The 16,524-nt window shown below is 34.2% G+C and overlaps 1 protein-coding gene and 1 pseudogene across 10 annotated transcripts in view; one reads left to right on the top strand and one right to left on the bottom strand.

The window, feature by feature from the left end:
• The window catches only part of Tsga10 (testis specific 10), a 107,526-nt gene extending 94,888 nt beyond the window's left edge, over positions 1-12,638 (top strand). For 6 of the 10 annotated variants that reach the window (XM_042695445.1, XM_042695449.1, XM_042695443.1 and 3 more), the window contains 4 exons: positions 1,021-1,223; positions 2,862-2,966; positions 3,276-3,422; positions 11,898-12,638. In XM_042695445.1, coding sequence (XP_042551379.1) covers positions 1,021-1,223; positions 2,862-2,966; positions 3,276-3,422; positions 11,898-11,922 — 480 coding nt within the window. In that variant the 3' untranslated portion in view covers positions 11,923-12,638. Of the gene's footprint in view, positions 1-1,020; positions 1,224-2,861; positions 2,967-3,275; positions 3,665-7,835; positions 7,922-11,897 lie in introns of those variants that run through there. The other 4 variants (XM_042695447.1, XM_042695448.1, XM_042695441.1 and 1 more) reach the window with 3 other exon arrangements.
• A 2,150-nt stretch (positions 12,639-14,788) lies between these two features.
• Positions 14,789-16,163, bottom strand: LOC122121322 (annotated as a pseudogene).
• Between the last annotated feature and the right edge of the window lie 361 nt (positions 16,164-16,524).

Raw genomic sequence — 16,524 nt, 5'->3', positions numbered from 1 at the left:
CTCCTCTTCATTCTTCTACCCCTCTTACCTTGGCCCCACCCTCCCCTCTTGCACAAGTACTCATTTTCATGGCATTTTGTTGGTTTTTGACTTAGCTTTCCTTAAAAAGAATTATATTATTTGAACTCTCCATAGAGTTTATTATACTTCAGTTAATTCATTTGTAACCACTTGCATACCACCTAGTGTGTGTACTTACAGATTTATAGGCACATTCTAGCTCCCACAGATAATGGAAACCATGCAACCTGTGTTTCTTTGGGTCTGGCTCACTGAGCTTAATAAACTTTTCCCCAAGTTTTTCCATTTCCTTATGAATGGTACAAGTAGAATTCTATTGTGTATGTATATTACATTTTCAAGGGCATCTATGCTGATTCTATATTTTGGCTATGGTAAATAATGCTGCATTAAACATGGTTGTGCTGGTAGCTTTAGTGTGGCCTAGTTTGTGCTCTATTGGATACATCATACATTTCATTTTTAGTATATGATTTATTATATTATGGGATAAGGAACAATTTTTTATAGTGTTTTCTGAATATCAATATTCCTCTTTAAGAGAAATATTTGGCTTTCAGTACATAGTTTTGGCTCATGATAATCTTCAAAAAGAAAAGTTCTCTGCAGGTCTAAGCAAGAGAGGGAATATAAATCTGTTCTGCATATTCTATATCTATACAGTACAGGCTTATAGCCCCTTTACTGAAAGTGAGAACCACAGATATTATATCAGTTGTACAGAAATGCACAAAGAAACATCAAAACTGGAAATCGAAATTGATTGCATGTGAAGTTGATGAATTAATAACTTTTCTGATGATCAGAGGATGTGAAAGTTGCATTGGATAATAAATGTAGTGTATGTATTTGCTAAGGAGAGAACATAATTTCAAATTCAGATATTAAAAGTGATTGTCTGTTTATAACATATGACAAAAATTTATAAGTCCTTGATAATATATGTCAGTTAAGTGAATGAATGGAAATAAGTATAGATGTCTTTCTATTGTTATATAGATGGAGAATGAGTTAGATTCTGCTCGTTCTGAAATAGAACTCCTCAGGAGTCAAATGACAAATGAGAGAATCTCCATGCAGAATCTAGAAGCTTTGCTGGTGGCCAATCGAGACAAAGAATATCAGTCTCAGATAGCACTTCAAGAAAAAGAATCTGAAATTCAGCTTCTTAAAGAGCACCTTTGCTTGGCAGAAAATAAAATGTGAGTTGGCTAGCAATATAATAACAAAGTAATACTTAAGTTTTTGATACTTTATGGATTATTAGAATAGAATTATTATTATTAGAGTAAATTATTTGAATTCTAAAGCTTGAATCTAGAGATTTTAGTCCCCATAATTTGCCATTAATTAAACTGAAGTACAGAAGTATTGTGATTTGACTAAGATATAGTATTATTATCTATTATTTTTTCCTTTTTAAGATATTTAAGTTTAATAATGCTGCTGATTATTTCCTCTAGGATTTAGTGTATGATAGGATGTCCAATCTAAAATAACTGCTTTTAAGAAATATAAGCAGAGTAGAAAGAATTAGGCACTGGGAAACAAGAAGAATTTGTATATTTATGAACCATCTACTATTGCTATCTTAGCCTTTCCATTTGCCACATAATATTTCCTTATGTACCTATAAATATATACTTGATACTTGAAAGAGCGCTGAACATTCTGAAGAAATACTAAACATTTCCTAGAACATTGATTCTGGCTTTTTCAATAATCTGTAGCAACACTATCCCTTAGCACTTTATTTGGAGAAGACCTTGACTGGAGATTTGGGGTAAAATGTCTGCCTGTATAGTCAATAAAAATTTCTTTTATTAAACTTGATCGCCTCTAACAAAAACTAATGGGAATCCTTAACGTGTGTTCTTATCTGCCCTATCTATGGCATGCTTTCAGTAAGCCACTACCCTAGGACCTAGGACCTAGGAAATAGAGAACACAGTCTCAGCATTCAACAGCTCCTAGAAGCCCTAGGTTAGCAAGGACCACAAAACCAGAGCCTGTTTCCATCAAAAGTTGATCACTGGTGCTGGCAGATATGACTGAGTCATTTTTTTCAGTTACTGTAGCAGAGCTATTTTGATACCTTCGACCAGTTATGTGAGCCTCATTTCTCAAGCTGGTAGGAGGAAATTTCCCACCTCAAGGGGTACACTCTGTATTTAGACTGGCTGGTAAGTACCATTACTTAAAACTAGCAAGCATGATAAATTTTTCTTAATCTTTCACATTTATATTTCAGCAGTCTGTACTGACATCCTAAAAGCAAGCAAAGAGGATAGAATGTTCTGTGCAAGGAGCATTCATCTGTCACTATCGTCATGATGTGACTATCACAGGGCTTTTGAAGCATTGCTTAGGCATAAGGAAAATCCTGTTAAAATGCAGAGTTTTTATGTTTGTAATGCTGTATATTAAAGTCCATCTTAAGTAGAAAGCACTCAATTGAATTAATAAAACAGACCATATCAATCATAGTGCTAGCGAATTCCAGTATTAATTTGATCATAGTAATGATGAACATATATGTGATACTTCAAGGTACTTCTAAAAAATTATTTGCACTAAGTAGATAATATAGCTAGATAATACAATACTTCACTATACATAGAGAAATTAAAACAAAATGTTTAATTGAATAAGAGTAGTTTTACTTAAGTTTTTTAAACTAGTTTACATATTTAATACATGTAAAATAAACCTGTCTATAAAAATCACAGTGTGACTTGGATACAGCTGAGAAACCATTGTCAACATAGTTTAATATATTCTAGGAGTTGCAGCCATATTTTGAGTTTAATTAACTACCATTATTATCTTCATTTACACAGGGCCATCCAGAGTAGAGATGTGGCCCAGTTCAGAAATGTTGTAACACAATTGGAAGCGGATTTAGACATTACTAAAAGACAGTTAGGGACAGAACGCTTTGAAAGGTAAGTTTATCTCTATGTAATATTTAGCCTAGAAAGCCAAAGTAAAAATAGGTTCTATTTGGGCTTTTTTGTTTATCTTTTGAGACACGTCTCACTTTGTAGCCAAGGCAGGCCTCAAATTTGTAATCCTCCTAAAGTGGTCTCCCAAGTGCTAATATATATTGCAAGTGCACACTACCACATCCAGCTCTACAATAGGTTTGGTTATCTCATGATGGATTTTTAAAGTATGTACTGAGCTGCAATGATGTGACAGTTTTATTAATATGAGTGAATATGAAATTTTAAAACATCACCATTTTGCTTTAGGGAAAGAGCTGTCCAAGAACTTCGCCGCCAAAATTACTCAAGTAATGCTTATCATATGAGTTCAATGAAGCCAAATTCAAAATGTCATTCACCAGAACGTGCTCACCATCGATCTCCTGACCGAGGACTAGACCGATCACTAGAAGAGTAAGTCCGCTCAAGGATCTGTTCTCTTGAGAATATGTAGTAATATACCCAGTGATTATTGGAGCAAGTAAGGAAACATGTTTAAACATGATTGCCGGGATGTGTGGATATAAAAATAAAGATTTCAATAATTAAATTATTTCAATGTCACATGTCTGTATGAATTTTGTAAAAAAATCCTTTTACTTAAAAATAATTTAAAATTTGCATGAAGTTACAAAAATAAATGTCATTTACTTAGACTTATTGTTAAATTGTTTCCCATTGTTTTGATCATATATACAGGTGCTATCTCCTGCACTCACTCTCCTGCAGATCCCCTTCCCTCTACATGCAGACACACACATGCACAATCAATACCTCTGATTTCAAAGCACCCTCAAAAGTCTTAACTTCTTTCTTCTATGGTGAGAACCCTAGTTCAACACCAACACATTCACTACATTGATGTTTTCTCATCAATGTAATTTACTCATTTACTTAGCTCAAGAAGGTATCAGTGTCACTACAGTAAACAGACTAACTTGACTTTGAAGTTCACGATCAGTCTGCAATCCTTTATTCCTACTCCCATATACTATCTTGACAAAGAACTGTATGTATGTAATATGCATATATGTAGAGAGAGAGAAACAGAGAGAGTCAAATACTGAGTTCAAATATTACTAAAATATTTTTCCCTTCTATTGTGGTTATGGTTATATGCATTCAAAATAACATTAGACTAAGTTGTTTCATTTTGCATTTTTTTCTTTTTCTTTTGTGCCTATCATGGGGCTTAAACTCAGGGCCACGGTGCTGTTTCTGAGCTTTCTCGCTTAAGGCTAGCACTTTACCACTTGAGTTACAGCACCACTTTTGGCTTTTTGTGCTGGGCAATTGGAGATAAGAGTCTCATAGACTCTTCAGTCTTCAGATCTCAGCTTTTTTTTTTTTTTTTTTTTTGAGTTGCTAGGATTACAGGTTGTGAGCCACTGGCACATCTTTTTCTCTTTTTAATTTATACCTTAAGTTCATTTTTGAATATATAGACTATCATGCTTTTAAAAGTCAAATTTTGTTAAAAATTAGTACTTACAAAAATGTCATCTTTGCTTGTATGCCCTCCATTCTCCTCTAGGCCATTCCTTTGTAATCATTTTTATAGTAAAGTATATATAGTTCTTATTTTTCCCTTTTCATGGAAATTGGATGCTATGTATGGTTCTTTTTTTGTTTCACTGGGGCTTGCAATCAGGGCCTCTTATTTGCTAGGCAGGTGTTGTACTGATACAACACAGTACCAGCCCATTTTTTGAATTGGTTAAGATAGGATTTTGCTTTTTGCTAGAGTATGTGCTTTGATCTCTATCCTCATATTTTATGTTTCCCATCATAGTTGAGATGATAGGCATCCTCTACTTCACCAACTTTTGTTTGAGAAGTCTTACAAACATTTTGCTCCAAGTGACCTCAAACCACAATCCCATTACAACGTTCTGAATAACTAGCAGGTTTACAGGTGTAAAACACTCAACATGTAACAGTGTTCCCTTAACATCTTCTTTCATATTGATTCATGGAGTTTTTCTTTATTCCTTTTTTAGGGCTACTTAATACTCTATTTTTTGAATGTACCATAGTTTTGCAACCAACCTTTTATAGATGAACATACATATAATTTACAACAATTTCTACTAAGAAACAAGGCTGTCATGGATAATTTGCATATATGTTTTCATATAACTAGAGAAGTATCTTCAGAAGAAATTCCTAGATATGGGATTTCTTGGTCAAATACATATGTATTTATATGTATACTTAAGTAGTGTTAAATCTCCCCCATACATGTGGTACCTTTATTACACTCCTTTCAGTGTATGAGTGTCTGTTTCTTGTTAGCCTTACCAGCAGAGTACTATACTGTTAGACTTTGAATTTTTGACAACATGATGGATGAGAAATGGTATTTCAATGTAGTTTTGAGTTTCTGTTGCTATGATTCAAGTATCTTTTAATAGGCTTAATGGCTTATTTAAAAATATTTTTCTGCATTACCCATTTCTTTTACTAATGGATTTTTTATCTTTTTGATAAATTAAAAAATAAATGTTGGAGATTATCCCCTTATCAGTGATACATACTACAAGTTTGTCATTTGTTATTTTAATTGTACTTGTGATTATTTTTTCTATATAAATGTTTTTATTTTTATGAAGTCAAATTTTAAAACACTTTTCCTGAATAATATGGATGTATATTCATAGTTAGAAAATCTGTATACCCAGATAATATTCACCAGTTTTCACATAGTTTTATTTATTTATTTTTAGTGGAACTGAGGTGTGAGCTCCTACCCTTGCCCTTGTTAGATAGAGCTTAAACTGCTTGTACAATGCTCCCAAACAAGGAAGGCCTTTATGGCCTTCCTGGCCAGCATGGACAGCAATCCTCATACTTTATGTTTCTCACTGTAGTTAGAATAACAGGCACATACCATCACACCTACCTTTTTATTGGTTGAGATGGAGTTCCATAAACTTTTTGCCCAGGCTGACTTTAAATCTATTTGTTTCCCTAATAGCTAGGAATATGAGTATAGTTTTACTTGTCATGTTTAGATGTCATATTCACTAATAGTTTGTGTATGGATTGGAGATCTGTTTTTTTTTTTTCCAAAGGATTATCCAGTGGTCCCAAAATAATTTATTTACAAACCTCTGTCCCAGTGATTCAAGTCTCTTTCTGAACTTTCTGTGCTGCCTATTCATGTGCATGTTCCTACACTATTTTAAACTTCAAAGGTTTACTTTTATAGAAATATTGCCCAATAGTATACTGGTATACAGGTTCTACAAAAGAGGAGGAGAGAAGCCCCATCTGTAGCAGTTAGTTTCTATTATGTAAATACTTCCACCTAACAAGCTGACAATGGCTTTAACCATAAAATCACAGAAGTTTTAGATATTTACAATCAGCTGCATGCCAGTCCTAGGACAGCAATGGGCATGTGCTGCCTAAGACCTCTTCCTGTATTTTTTGAGTTTATATTTCCATGTGGATTTTAGGGTCATCTTGTCTAGTAAGATTTTGAAAACCATTTGAAATTTTTCTTAGGATCACATTGAGTTTACAAATTAAATAAAGGAGAACTGATATCTTGATAATATAGGGACATCCTAATCAAGAAGAGGTGTTGTCATTTTGTTCGTTCTTTTCTGTTCTTCAGGAATTTCTTGTGCTTTTATTTATATTGGTTTTGGACATTCTTTGTTAAGGTTATTCTATTGTAGCTGTTCGTTATTGTAAATGTTGATTCCATTCATTATATCTTCAAAAGTACTATTTATGTTTTTAGTATATATTTTTATTGTAAAGATACTGTACAGAGGGGTTACAGTTACATGAATAAGGTAATGAGTATATTTCCTATCCAGCATTGTTACCTCCTCCTTTGTTTTTCCCTACCATCTTTTCCCACCTCACCTCCCCAACTCCCCCCTACCACAAGTTGTAAAGTTCGTTTTCAACATAGTGTCTTGTACAGCTTATTGCTACAATGGGTCAACCTGTATCCTTATGTCAGCATTTTGTTATTTCCCTTCCCTTTCCCAAATTGCAAAAATGTATATACAAGATGCAGGGCACTGGAATCAAATACAGTGAAAACAGGGATTGTACCATGGGGGAAGAACATACAAAAGAAACAAAAAAATCACATAGTACATTATAAATACGTTAGAAACAACAGCAAGAAAGACAAAACCTCTTGTGTCCCTATCTTGCCCTCAGTAGATGAATGGATCAAGAAAATGTGATATATATATATGTATATATATGTGAGATATATATGTATGTATATATACATATACATATACATATATATACATATATATATCTCTATATATATATGAATTCTATGTCTCCATCAGAATGACATTGCTCCATTTGTTAGGAAATGGAGAGACCTGAAAAAAATTGTATTAAGTGAAGTAAGCCAGGCCCAAAGAAACATAGTTCCCATGGTTTCCCTTATCTGCAATAACAAGGCCAAAAGTTTTGTACATATGACCATATAACATGATGCTAAGTGAAAAATATTATTTATTTTTGTGTATTACATTTTCTATCCTGCTACTTTGCTAAATTATTTTATTTTGTTGTTAAGTTTTTTTTTTTTCCTGGCCCTGGAGCTTGAACTCAGGGCCTGGGTGCTGTCACTGAGCTTCTTTGTGCTCAAGGATCGTGCTCTACCACTTGAGCCACAGCTCCACTTGAGTGGAGTGTTTATTGGAGATAAGGGTCCGACATGGATTTTTCTGCCTGGGTTGGCATCGAACTGTGATCCTCATATCTCAGCCTCTGAGTAGCTAGAATTACAGGTTTGAGCCCCCAGTTCCTGGATGTCATTATGTTTTGTCTTTTATTTTCTAGGTTTTTCTAGGTGTACTGACATGTCATCTGTAAAGATACCTCCTCAACCCTATTTTTATGTCTTCAATTATATTTTGTCAGCTTTTGAAACCATGTTGGAACTATCTGAGCATTAAAGATTTGGTTGAATTCACTTGTCAAACCACATAGCTTTTGTTATATTTTTTTGTCTGAGTATTTCCTAGATAATGTTATGTTTATTCTCTGGGAATCTATCTTTTTACAAAATATCTTTATTGTAAAGCTGATGAATGGGGGTAATGAGTAAGGTAAAGTAAAATAAGGTAATGAGTGCATTTCTTTTTTAAACACAGTTACCCCCTCCCTCATTTTCTTATTTCTGCCTACCCTTCCCTACTCCCCCCCCCCCCAACATAGTGTCTAGTGAGTACCATTGTTGCATTAGTTCATCCTTTGTCCTGCGCTGTTTCTGTGATTCCCTTTCCTTTCCATGGATCAGATAAACTTATACAAGACAAAAGGTACAGAAAACTAAAACAGAAAAAAAAGAAAAACTGCATACAGGACATAATAAGAGCCTCTGTTTCCAATCCTTGGAGTTCATGTCGATACTCTTCATTATACCTGGTCCTGTGCACTTAGCTATTGGGTTAGAGAGATCCCCTGCTAAGAATATCATAGACATGGAATCTATCTTTTTAAGCTATTTTTACTTTCATTGGCCAAAATGTACTCATTTCATCCTGTTTAAATTTATTTGAAAGTATAGCATCTTAGAACTTTTCAAATTTCTTCTGTATCATTGATCATATCCTTCTTTTCATGTCTTATTTGTATCGTGTACTTTCCCCCGCCACATTCTTTTTTCTTGATTACATAAGGTAGTGTGGTTTGTTTACTCCGTTCATTGCTTCAAAATATTGGAATTTTCAATGACTAGTTTTGATCTTTTTATTGTAATATACTTTCTTTTTGTTATTTATTGTGTGTTTCTTTTTTTATGGTCATCGAGCTTGATTTTATTTTACCTTCAATATTGCTGCATTTTTAAAAAACATTAATAAGTTCAATTTTTAAAAAAATTAAGGATACACACATTTTTATACTCCTAAAGTGATTCCACAGTTCTTTAGCAGTTTTTTATAACAGATATTTTTGAAATTTAATTTTATTGTCAAGGTGATGTACCAAGGAGATAGATTTTTTTTTTTTCTAGTCTTGGGGCTTGAACTCAAGGCCTGGGCGCTGTCCCTGAGGTTCTTTTGCTCAACACTAGCATTCTGCCACTTGAGCCACAGCAGCTTTTTCTGTGTGTGTGGTACTGGGGAATCAAACCCAGGGCTTCATGCATGCTAGGCAAGCTCTCTACCACTAAGCCACCTTCAGAGAGGATAGTCTTAATTGTTCATATTCTTTCTCCATATAAATACCAATGATCATTGTGTCTAGTGAACATTAGTGATGAAAGATGTTTCCTGTGTTTTTAATTAATTCAAGTTTTCCACTAGCTTTTTATTGCCACATTTTATTTTATTGATAGTTTATTGATTTTATTGATGTAAGTGTTATTGATGTAGATATTTTGAGGTTGTGTTTTTTTATTACTATTTAAAATGTATTCCACAGATTTGGATATGTATCATTATTATTTTCCTGAATTTTTAAAATTGGTTTTCATGTTCACTTTTTCCATAGTGATGATAGAAAATCACTTAATTTCTAGGAAGAAGGGTTTTTGTTCTTTTGTTTCATTTTTAATTTCTGACATTATTGAACTGTGGTTATTATCTTTAGCATTTGTGTTGTATAAAACATATAATATTCTTTAGGTTTTACTAAATGACCTTTTATGAATAATTAACATACACTTGAGAATGTATATTCTTTCTTACGAAGGTATAGTATCCAGTATATATTGGAAAACTTTACTTTTATTATGAAAACTTTACTTTTATATCAGTGTTTAATTATTTTATACTTGACCTTTTTGTACTGAAAGTAATGTTTTAAAATCTCCTATTAGGAGTAATTTTTACTTTTTGTTTCTATAAAATTCTATATAAGTAGCCTGCTTTTGTGTTTATTGCATAGATAGATAGTTTGGTAGACATTCTTTATTATGGACCAGAGTTTTCATAAAGTATCATTTTCAGATCCATTCACATTTTTGTTTGGTACTATGATGTTAGAGTTCACACTCCTGTTTTCTTATTGTCTCCATTTACCTTTACTTAGCTTTGTGAATTCCTGCATTTTAAATATACCTTTTTTATAAGATATGGATTTGAGTTTTCCTACATAAGCTGTGTGTGTGTGTGTGTGTGTGTGTGTGTGTGTGTGTGTGTGTGTGTGTGTGTGTGTGTGTGTGTGTGTGTGTGTGTGTGTGTGTGTGTGTGTGTCCATATGTGTCCCAGAGCTTGAACCTGGGCCTGGGTGCTGTTCCCTGAAATTTTCCATTCAAGGCTAGCGAGCTACCACTTGAGCCACAGCTCCATTCTGTCTTTGTGGTGGTGAATTGGTGATAAGTGTCTTATGGACTTTGCTGCCAGGGTTGACTTCACATCCATGATTTTCAGATCTCATCCTCCTGTATAAGCTATTTTAACATATTTCTTAATAGGCAAGTTAAAATCCTTCACGTTATTGATATGACTTATGTTTGGCAGTAGTATATTATTATTACTGTCAGTATCTTGCAATATTTTCTGTGTGTCCATTTGATTAGTCTTCTTTGATTTTCAGTAAATTACTTGTGATGTTTGGAAAGGTTTTTACTTTCTTTTAGTTGTTTCCTTTCATTTAGTAATGTGCCCTTACTGCCCTTAATTTTTTACTGTCAGTTTTAGATACTGCCCTTTGACAGCTACCCATCATCTGCAATAGGCAATAAGTTTAATTTACTTTTCTTAACCACTATTTTTTTCTTTTCTAAGTTGATAGTGATCTATCTATCTATCTATCTATCGTGTGTGTGTGTGTGTGTGTGTGTGTGTGTGTGTGTGTGTGTGCGCGTGCCTCTGGTACCTGACTTCTGTTAAGCATAACATGTTAAGATTTATCCAGATTGTTGCAGGATTAGTTCTTGAATGTTCCTTTTAATTGCTGAATAGTACTTCAAATCATTGTATGGATGTGCCCAAATGATTTTTTAAATGATTATAACCCTGGAGATAGTTCCTAAACTACAGAGTTTCAGACATCCTTTTCTCAACTTCTAAATAGTAAATCTTACAAACCAATAAATTGGTAATTGGTATTCTTATAATGTGACTGATAGTGTGTAGAAGTCCCTGATGTTCTTTTTTCACATGTGCGTATTTGTGTGTGTGTGTATGTGTGTGTGTGTGTGTGTGGTATTTTAGCAGTAGCAAAGATACTGAATTGTTACATCAGAACTAAAAGACTCACTTATAACTAGTTATAATTGTGGTCTTTTTCCCTTCCCCTATCACCTATCATCCAATGTCTTTTCTACTGCTAGAATTATATCATTTTAAGGATGTTATATAAATGAAATGGTAATTCCATTTCAGACTGGAGCCTTTTGAGATTTTTTTATTCAACATAATACTCATTACACCCATCCAAGTTTTTTTTTATACATATCAACAAGTCTATTCTTTTTTATTGTTAAATAATATTCCATGATCAGGTGCTAGTGGCAGCCTAGGCAGGAAAGTCTATGATATGCCTATCTACAATTAACATAAAAAAGACAGAAGTGATGCTGTGGTTTAAGTGGCATAACACTAGCCTTGGACAAAAAAGCTCAGGGACAGTGCTCAGGCCCTGAGTTCAAGCCCCATGACCAGCACAAAAAAAGAAAAAAGCATTCCATGGAGCTGGGAGAGAAAAAAAAAATTCATGGTCTCACTATGTAGTTCGGGCTGTTTTTAAAATCACCATATGATTCCTTGAACACACAGTCCTCCTGCCTCTGTCTCCCAAATGTGGAGATTACAGGTATATGGCATGATGGCTAGCCAAAAAAAAACAAAAAACAAACCCCCAATCTTAAGTTTTGCCAAAGTAATTCTAGAATGCATTTTAACACATGATGGGTTAAATAGGTTAAACAGCATTATTTTTTTTCTCTTATAGGAATCTTTGCTATAGAGACTTCTGACATGTAGTAAGATTCTTCACATCCTTGGAAAGGTCAAAGTTACAGACGGATTTTTTTTTTTGCTATATGATTGCATTTATCTTTTGAATGCTTGACGGTGTTAAATTTTATTAATTTTGTGCTTCTGAATCTGTTCTCATGTGCCATATTGCAGTGATCTGAGATGACATATACAAACAAAAATGCATATGGCTCTTCTATCCATACAGTAATAGTGAGTGTAAAATCTGCTTACTTCACTATTGAACACTGTTTTGTTAACTATCCGGAGTAAATAAAGAAGCTTAAAAAAAAAGAGGGAAAAGTGTTTTTACAAAACTGATTTCCTTTACTTTCTTGGTATCTCAAATTACTGGTTGGTTAAATTTTTTCTTTGTGATTTATGTTTTCATGGCCTGAGAAATTGTGCCAAAATAGGCAGTTTGACAACACTGGCCTGGGACCCAATATTGCATTTTGGAACCAACCTGACATAAATTCCATGCCACAGTCTGACTTCAAAGCAGCAGAAAGAGGAGTGTGTCAGGGTTTTATATCTGTACTATTGTACCATTCTAAAACTAATTAACATGCATTTTCTACAATTGTGTTTACTTCTATTTTTAGAAAGGTAGGTGATGATATATCTGTCAAGAATGTAAGATCTTTAAAAATTTGTATTTTTAAGAAGTTTTCTTTAAAATATTAAAGTACTGCAATCAACTTAATTGCCATTTTATTTTATTATTTGCCTATAGCAGCTGTCTGTAATACAGAAAGTTGATTGATGTTCTTTTCTTTTCCTTTCCTTAAAATCTACATAATCTCTTTTCTTCCCATAGGCTTTGGTTGATTTAATGTTTCTATTAGAGCCTGAATGCCATTGTATTTTGCTGATTTACTATTTGTATTCCTGTCATTTTAATAAAAACAGAAGTCCTGTCATTAATAGTATTATATAATATAGACAGTTTCTCATTTTATATAGTCATTGTTCAACATGATGATAGTGATATAGAATAGTGCCCAGATACAGATCTTGTTTAATCATTAGTATTCTGATATTTAACTGTAAATTAATGCTATTTTTTTAAACTTCAGGTTTACTCATATAGTTTAATTATAGGTTGTTAAAAATGAATAACTTAAAATAAGATGTCTATAATGATTGTGAAGAATAATATGCAAACCTAATTGTTCTAATATTAAGTAATACACTTAAATTTACAAAATTAACCATTACTTGGTTGCCCAGTAACCTTAGTACTACATCATCACAACACTGATTTTAGTCTGTCACCTAGAACCACCAAAGAGTTGAGTACCACTTCTGATATACACTTATGTGAAGAGGCAGGATGCTAGGAGACGGATGTATGAGGATCAGGAAGAAAATAGGTAAGAAAATATTTCCCCAGTTGATTAAAAGTCTATGACTCTTATACCAGTAAGTATAAAATATTTAATGGAAAAATTGTATGGTAGCATAAAGAGGCCAACATTATACAGAGGTAGCAAAAAACTTCAATTGTGTTTTATGTTAAAATGTCAGATTTTTTTGCTGTGCTAATATTCAAGAACATTCATTGTTTTAAATTATATTCTAATCACTCTGACATAAATGTGTAATAGCTTATTGATATAGTTGAGACTGCCTAGAATTTTACATTACCAAAGCTATACCAAACATATATTTTCTTGGATGACTAAAAAATCTAACAGTTTTCAGTTTTCAAATATGTTTAGTACAAATATGTTTAGCTAAAGTAAGGGTGTTGTGAAGGGAATTGCTAGCCCTCTGTGTAATTTAAATACCGAATTTGTTGTGTAAAAACATTTATTGAAGTTCTGTGCACCATCATGAGTCTCTCTCCACCCCCTTTGGTTAATCTAAGTTATCATCCAACTTTTTGTTGGAAGTAGAAGCAATCCATTTGCATGAGGATCTATAACTTTGTAAGCTATTGCTTTAAAGGGAACAGATGTTATCTTTTTGGTCTTTAGAATATTACTAGTGATAATATTATTCAAACTGTTGGTACAATTTAGGAAGAACAAACATACTAAGCTAATTAAATATGTTTTGATTAGAATATCAGCCAAATAAAACTTGGAATCAACTAAAAATGTTAATGATATAAAGATAATTTCCAGTTGAAACTCAGGAGTATTGGCCACAGTGATTGCAAGTAATTATCCTGAGAAAATAAACGAAGAAACAAGAAAAAAATGGAAGTCACTGGATTTACTCAGTTATGATTCCTAGCAGTTACTACTTTATGAATTATTTGAAATTACAAGTCCAGGTATTTAAAATTTTTTTTTTGGCCAAGGCACTGATGGCTCCCACCTTTAATTATATATAACTACTCAGAAGGCTGAGATCTGAGAATCACAATTCAAAGCCAGTCCAGGCAGGAAAGGCCATGAGACTTCTATCTCCAATTAACCACCAAAAAGCCAGATGTGGAGCTGTGGCTCAAGTGATAAAACACTACTAAGCCTTAAGTAAAAAAAAAAAAAAGCCCAGAGATAGCACCCAGGCCAGCACAAACAAAAAGTTATATAAGTCTGCCATTTTCTTTTGTTTTGTCTTCTTTTTTTCTCATTAAACTTTGTTTTAATGGGCCTCAAAATTCCATAGCACAATTTTGGTCATGTTGTTTCCATTAAAAAGTACTGATTTAAAAAGAAAAACTATTAACTTAAAACTGCCACACCAAAAAAAAAAAAAAAAAAGGATCCCCAAAGTATTTTCCTTTCCTTCAGAGGGCTTTACAAAGTGTCATACTGTACCAGTCTTATACTATTAAACTTAAATGGCTAATTGAGACCAACAGTTCTGAGACTGTTCTACCACTGGTTAAGATTGAAGTGGCAGGTATTAGGAATAATATTTATTTAGCCTTCTGAGCTTTCTGGGAAAACTTGGTGACTTTTCCAGCTTCTGTAGGCTTCTTGTCCACAGCTTTGATGACACCCTGTTTTACCTCATGAACAACAAAATGACCCAGAGTAGGATAGTCAGAGAGGCTCTTCACACACATAGGTTTGTCTGGAACTATACCAATGATGAGAGCATCACCAGACTTCAGGAATTTAGGATCATCTTCCAGCTTCTTACCAGAATAGCAGTCAATCTTATCTTTCAGCTCAGCAATCTTTCAAGCAATGCCAGCAGAGGGGCATAGCCAGCATTGATTTGGCCTGGATGGTTCAATATGATCACCTGAGTAGTGAAGCCAGCTGCTTGTATGGTTGGATCATTCTTGCTGTCACCAGCAACATTGCTACAGCAAACATGTCCTTGACATTGAATCCCACATTGTCTCCAGGAAGAGCTTCACTCAAAGCTTCATGATGCATTTCCACACAATTCACTTCGTTGTGACATTGGCAGGAGCAAAGGTGACCACCAAGCCAGGTTTGGGAACACCAGTCTTCCCTTGGCCCACACGGGTGGTTCCAATACCACCAATTTTGTAAGCATCCTGAAGGGGTAGGTACAAAGGCTTGTCAGTGGGACGAGTTGGTGGCAGGATGCAAACCAAAGCCTCTAGCAAGGTGGTTCCACTGGCACTGCCATCCTTATGGGTGATTTCCCATCGCTTGAACCAAGACATAGTGGAACTTGGCTCCCACATATTGTCACCATTGCAACCAAAAATTTGCATAAATGCTACTGTGTCAGGGTTGTAGCCAATTTTCTTACTGTAGGTGCTGATTTCCTTAGTGATTGCCTTGTATCTCCTCTGGCTGTATAGTAGTTCAGTGGAATCCATTTTGTTAATATTGACCATGAGCTGTTTCATACTTCTGTAAAACAGAAGGCCATGCTCACCAGTTTGCCCATTCTTGGAGATATGAACTTCACATTCACCAACACCAGCAGCAACAATCAGAACAGCATAGTCAGCCTGGGATATGCCTGTCATCATGTTCTTGATAAGGTGTCTGTGCCTGGGGCATCAATGGTGGGCACATACTTGCTGGTCTCAAATTTCTACAGAGAGATGCAAATGGCGATATCACACTCATGCTCAGCCTTCCATTTATCGAAGACCCAGGGATACTTGAAGGAGCTGTTTCTTATCTCAGCAGCCTCCTTCTTGAACTTCTGTATGCCACCACATTTGTAGATTAGATGTCCAGTAGTGGTGGACTTGCTGAAATTGATATGTTCAATGATGATGATGTTGATATAGACCTTTTCCTTTCCCATTTTGGCCTCGACTTGTAGTTTTCATGGCACCTGCATTCTGCCAGCAAATCTGTTGGAAAAAGCTTGTTTCTTCTAACAGATTTTTCATGAGTCCTTACTATGGCCTTTTATATAGTTTCCTCAGCTCCCAGTGCTGTGCTCAAAGCCGCATTTCTTGCATAACCAGAAATACTTTACAACTTACTTTATAAACTTTATTTACTTGCCATGAAATAAGGTGAGAGCTACTGATTGGAAAAAGAACCTTCAAAATTCATCTATAGTATTCTCTTAAAAGTAACCATAGCCAACCATAGGTTATCAGATTAAACAAGCTGTTATTCAGAGCAGAGTCATAAACTATCAAGATTTAACTTTTCAGCTAAGTACCAGTGGCTCACACCTGTAATCCTAGCTACTCA

Source organism: Dipodomys spectabilis, unplaced genomic scaffold, assembly GCF_019054845.1.
Source record: "Dipodomys spectabilis isolate Male_0828 unplaced genomic scaffold, ASM1905484v1 ptg000187l, whole genome shotgun sequence".
NCBI lineage: Eukaryota > Metazoa > Chordata > Mammalia > Rodentia > Heteromyidae > Dipodomys > Dipodomys spectabilis.
Note: the sequence above shows the minus strand (reverse complement) of the source record. Positions and strands in the feature narration are given on the sequence as shown.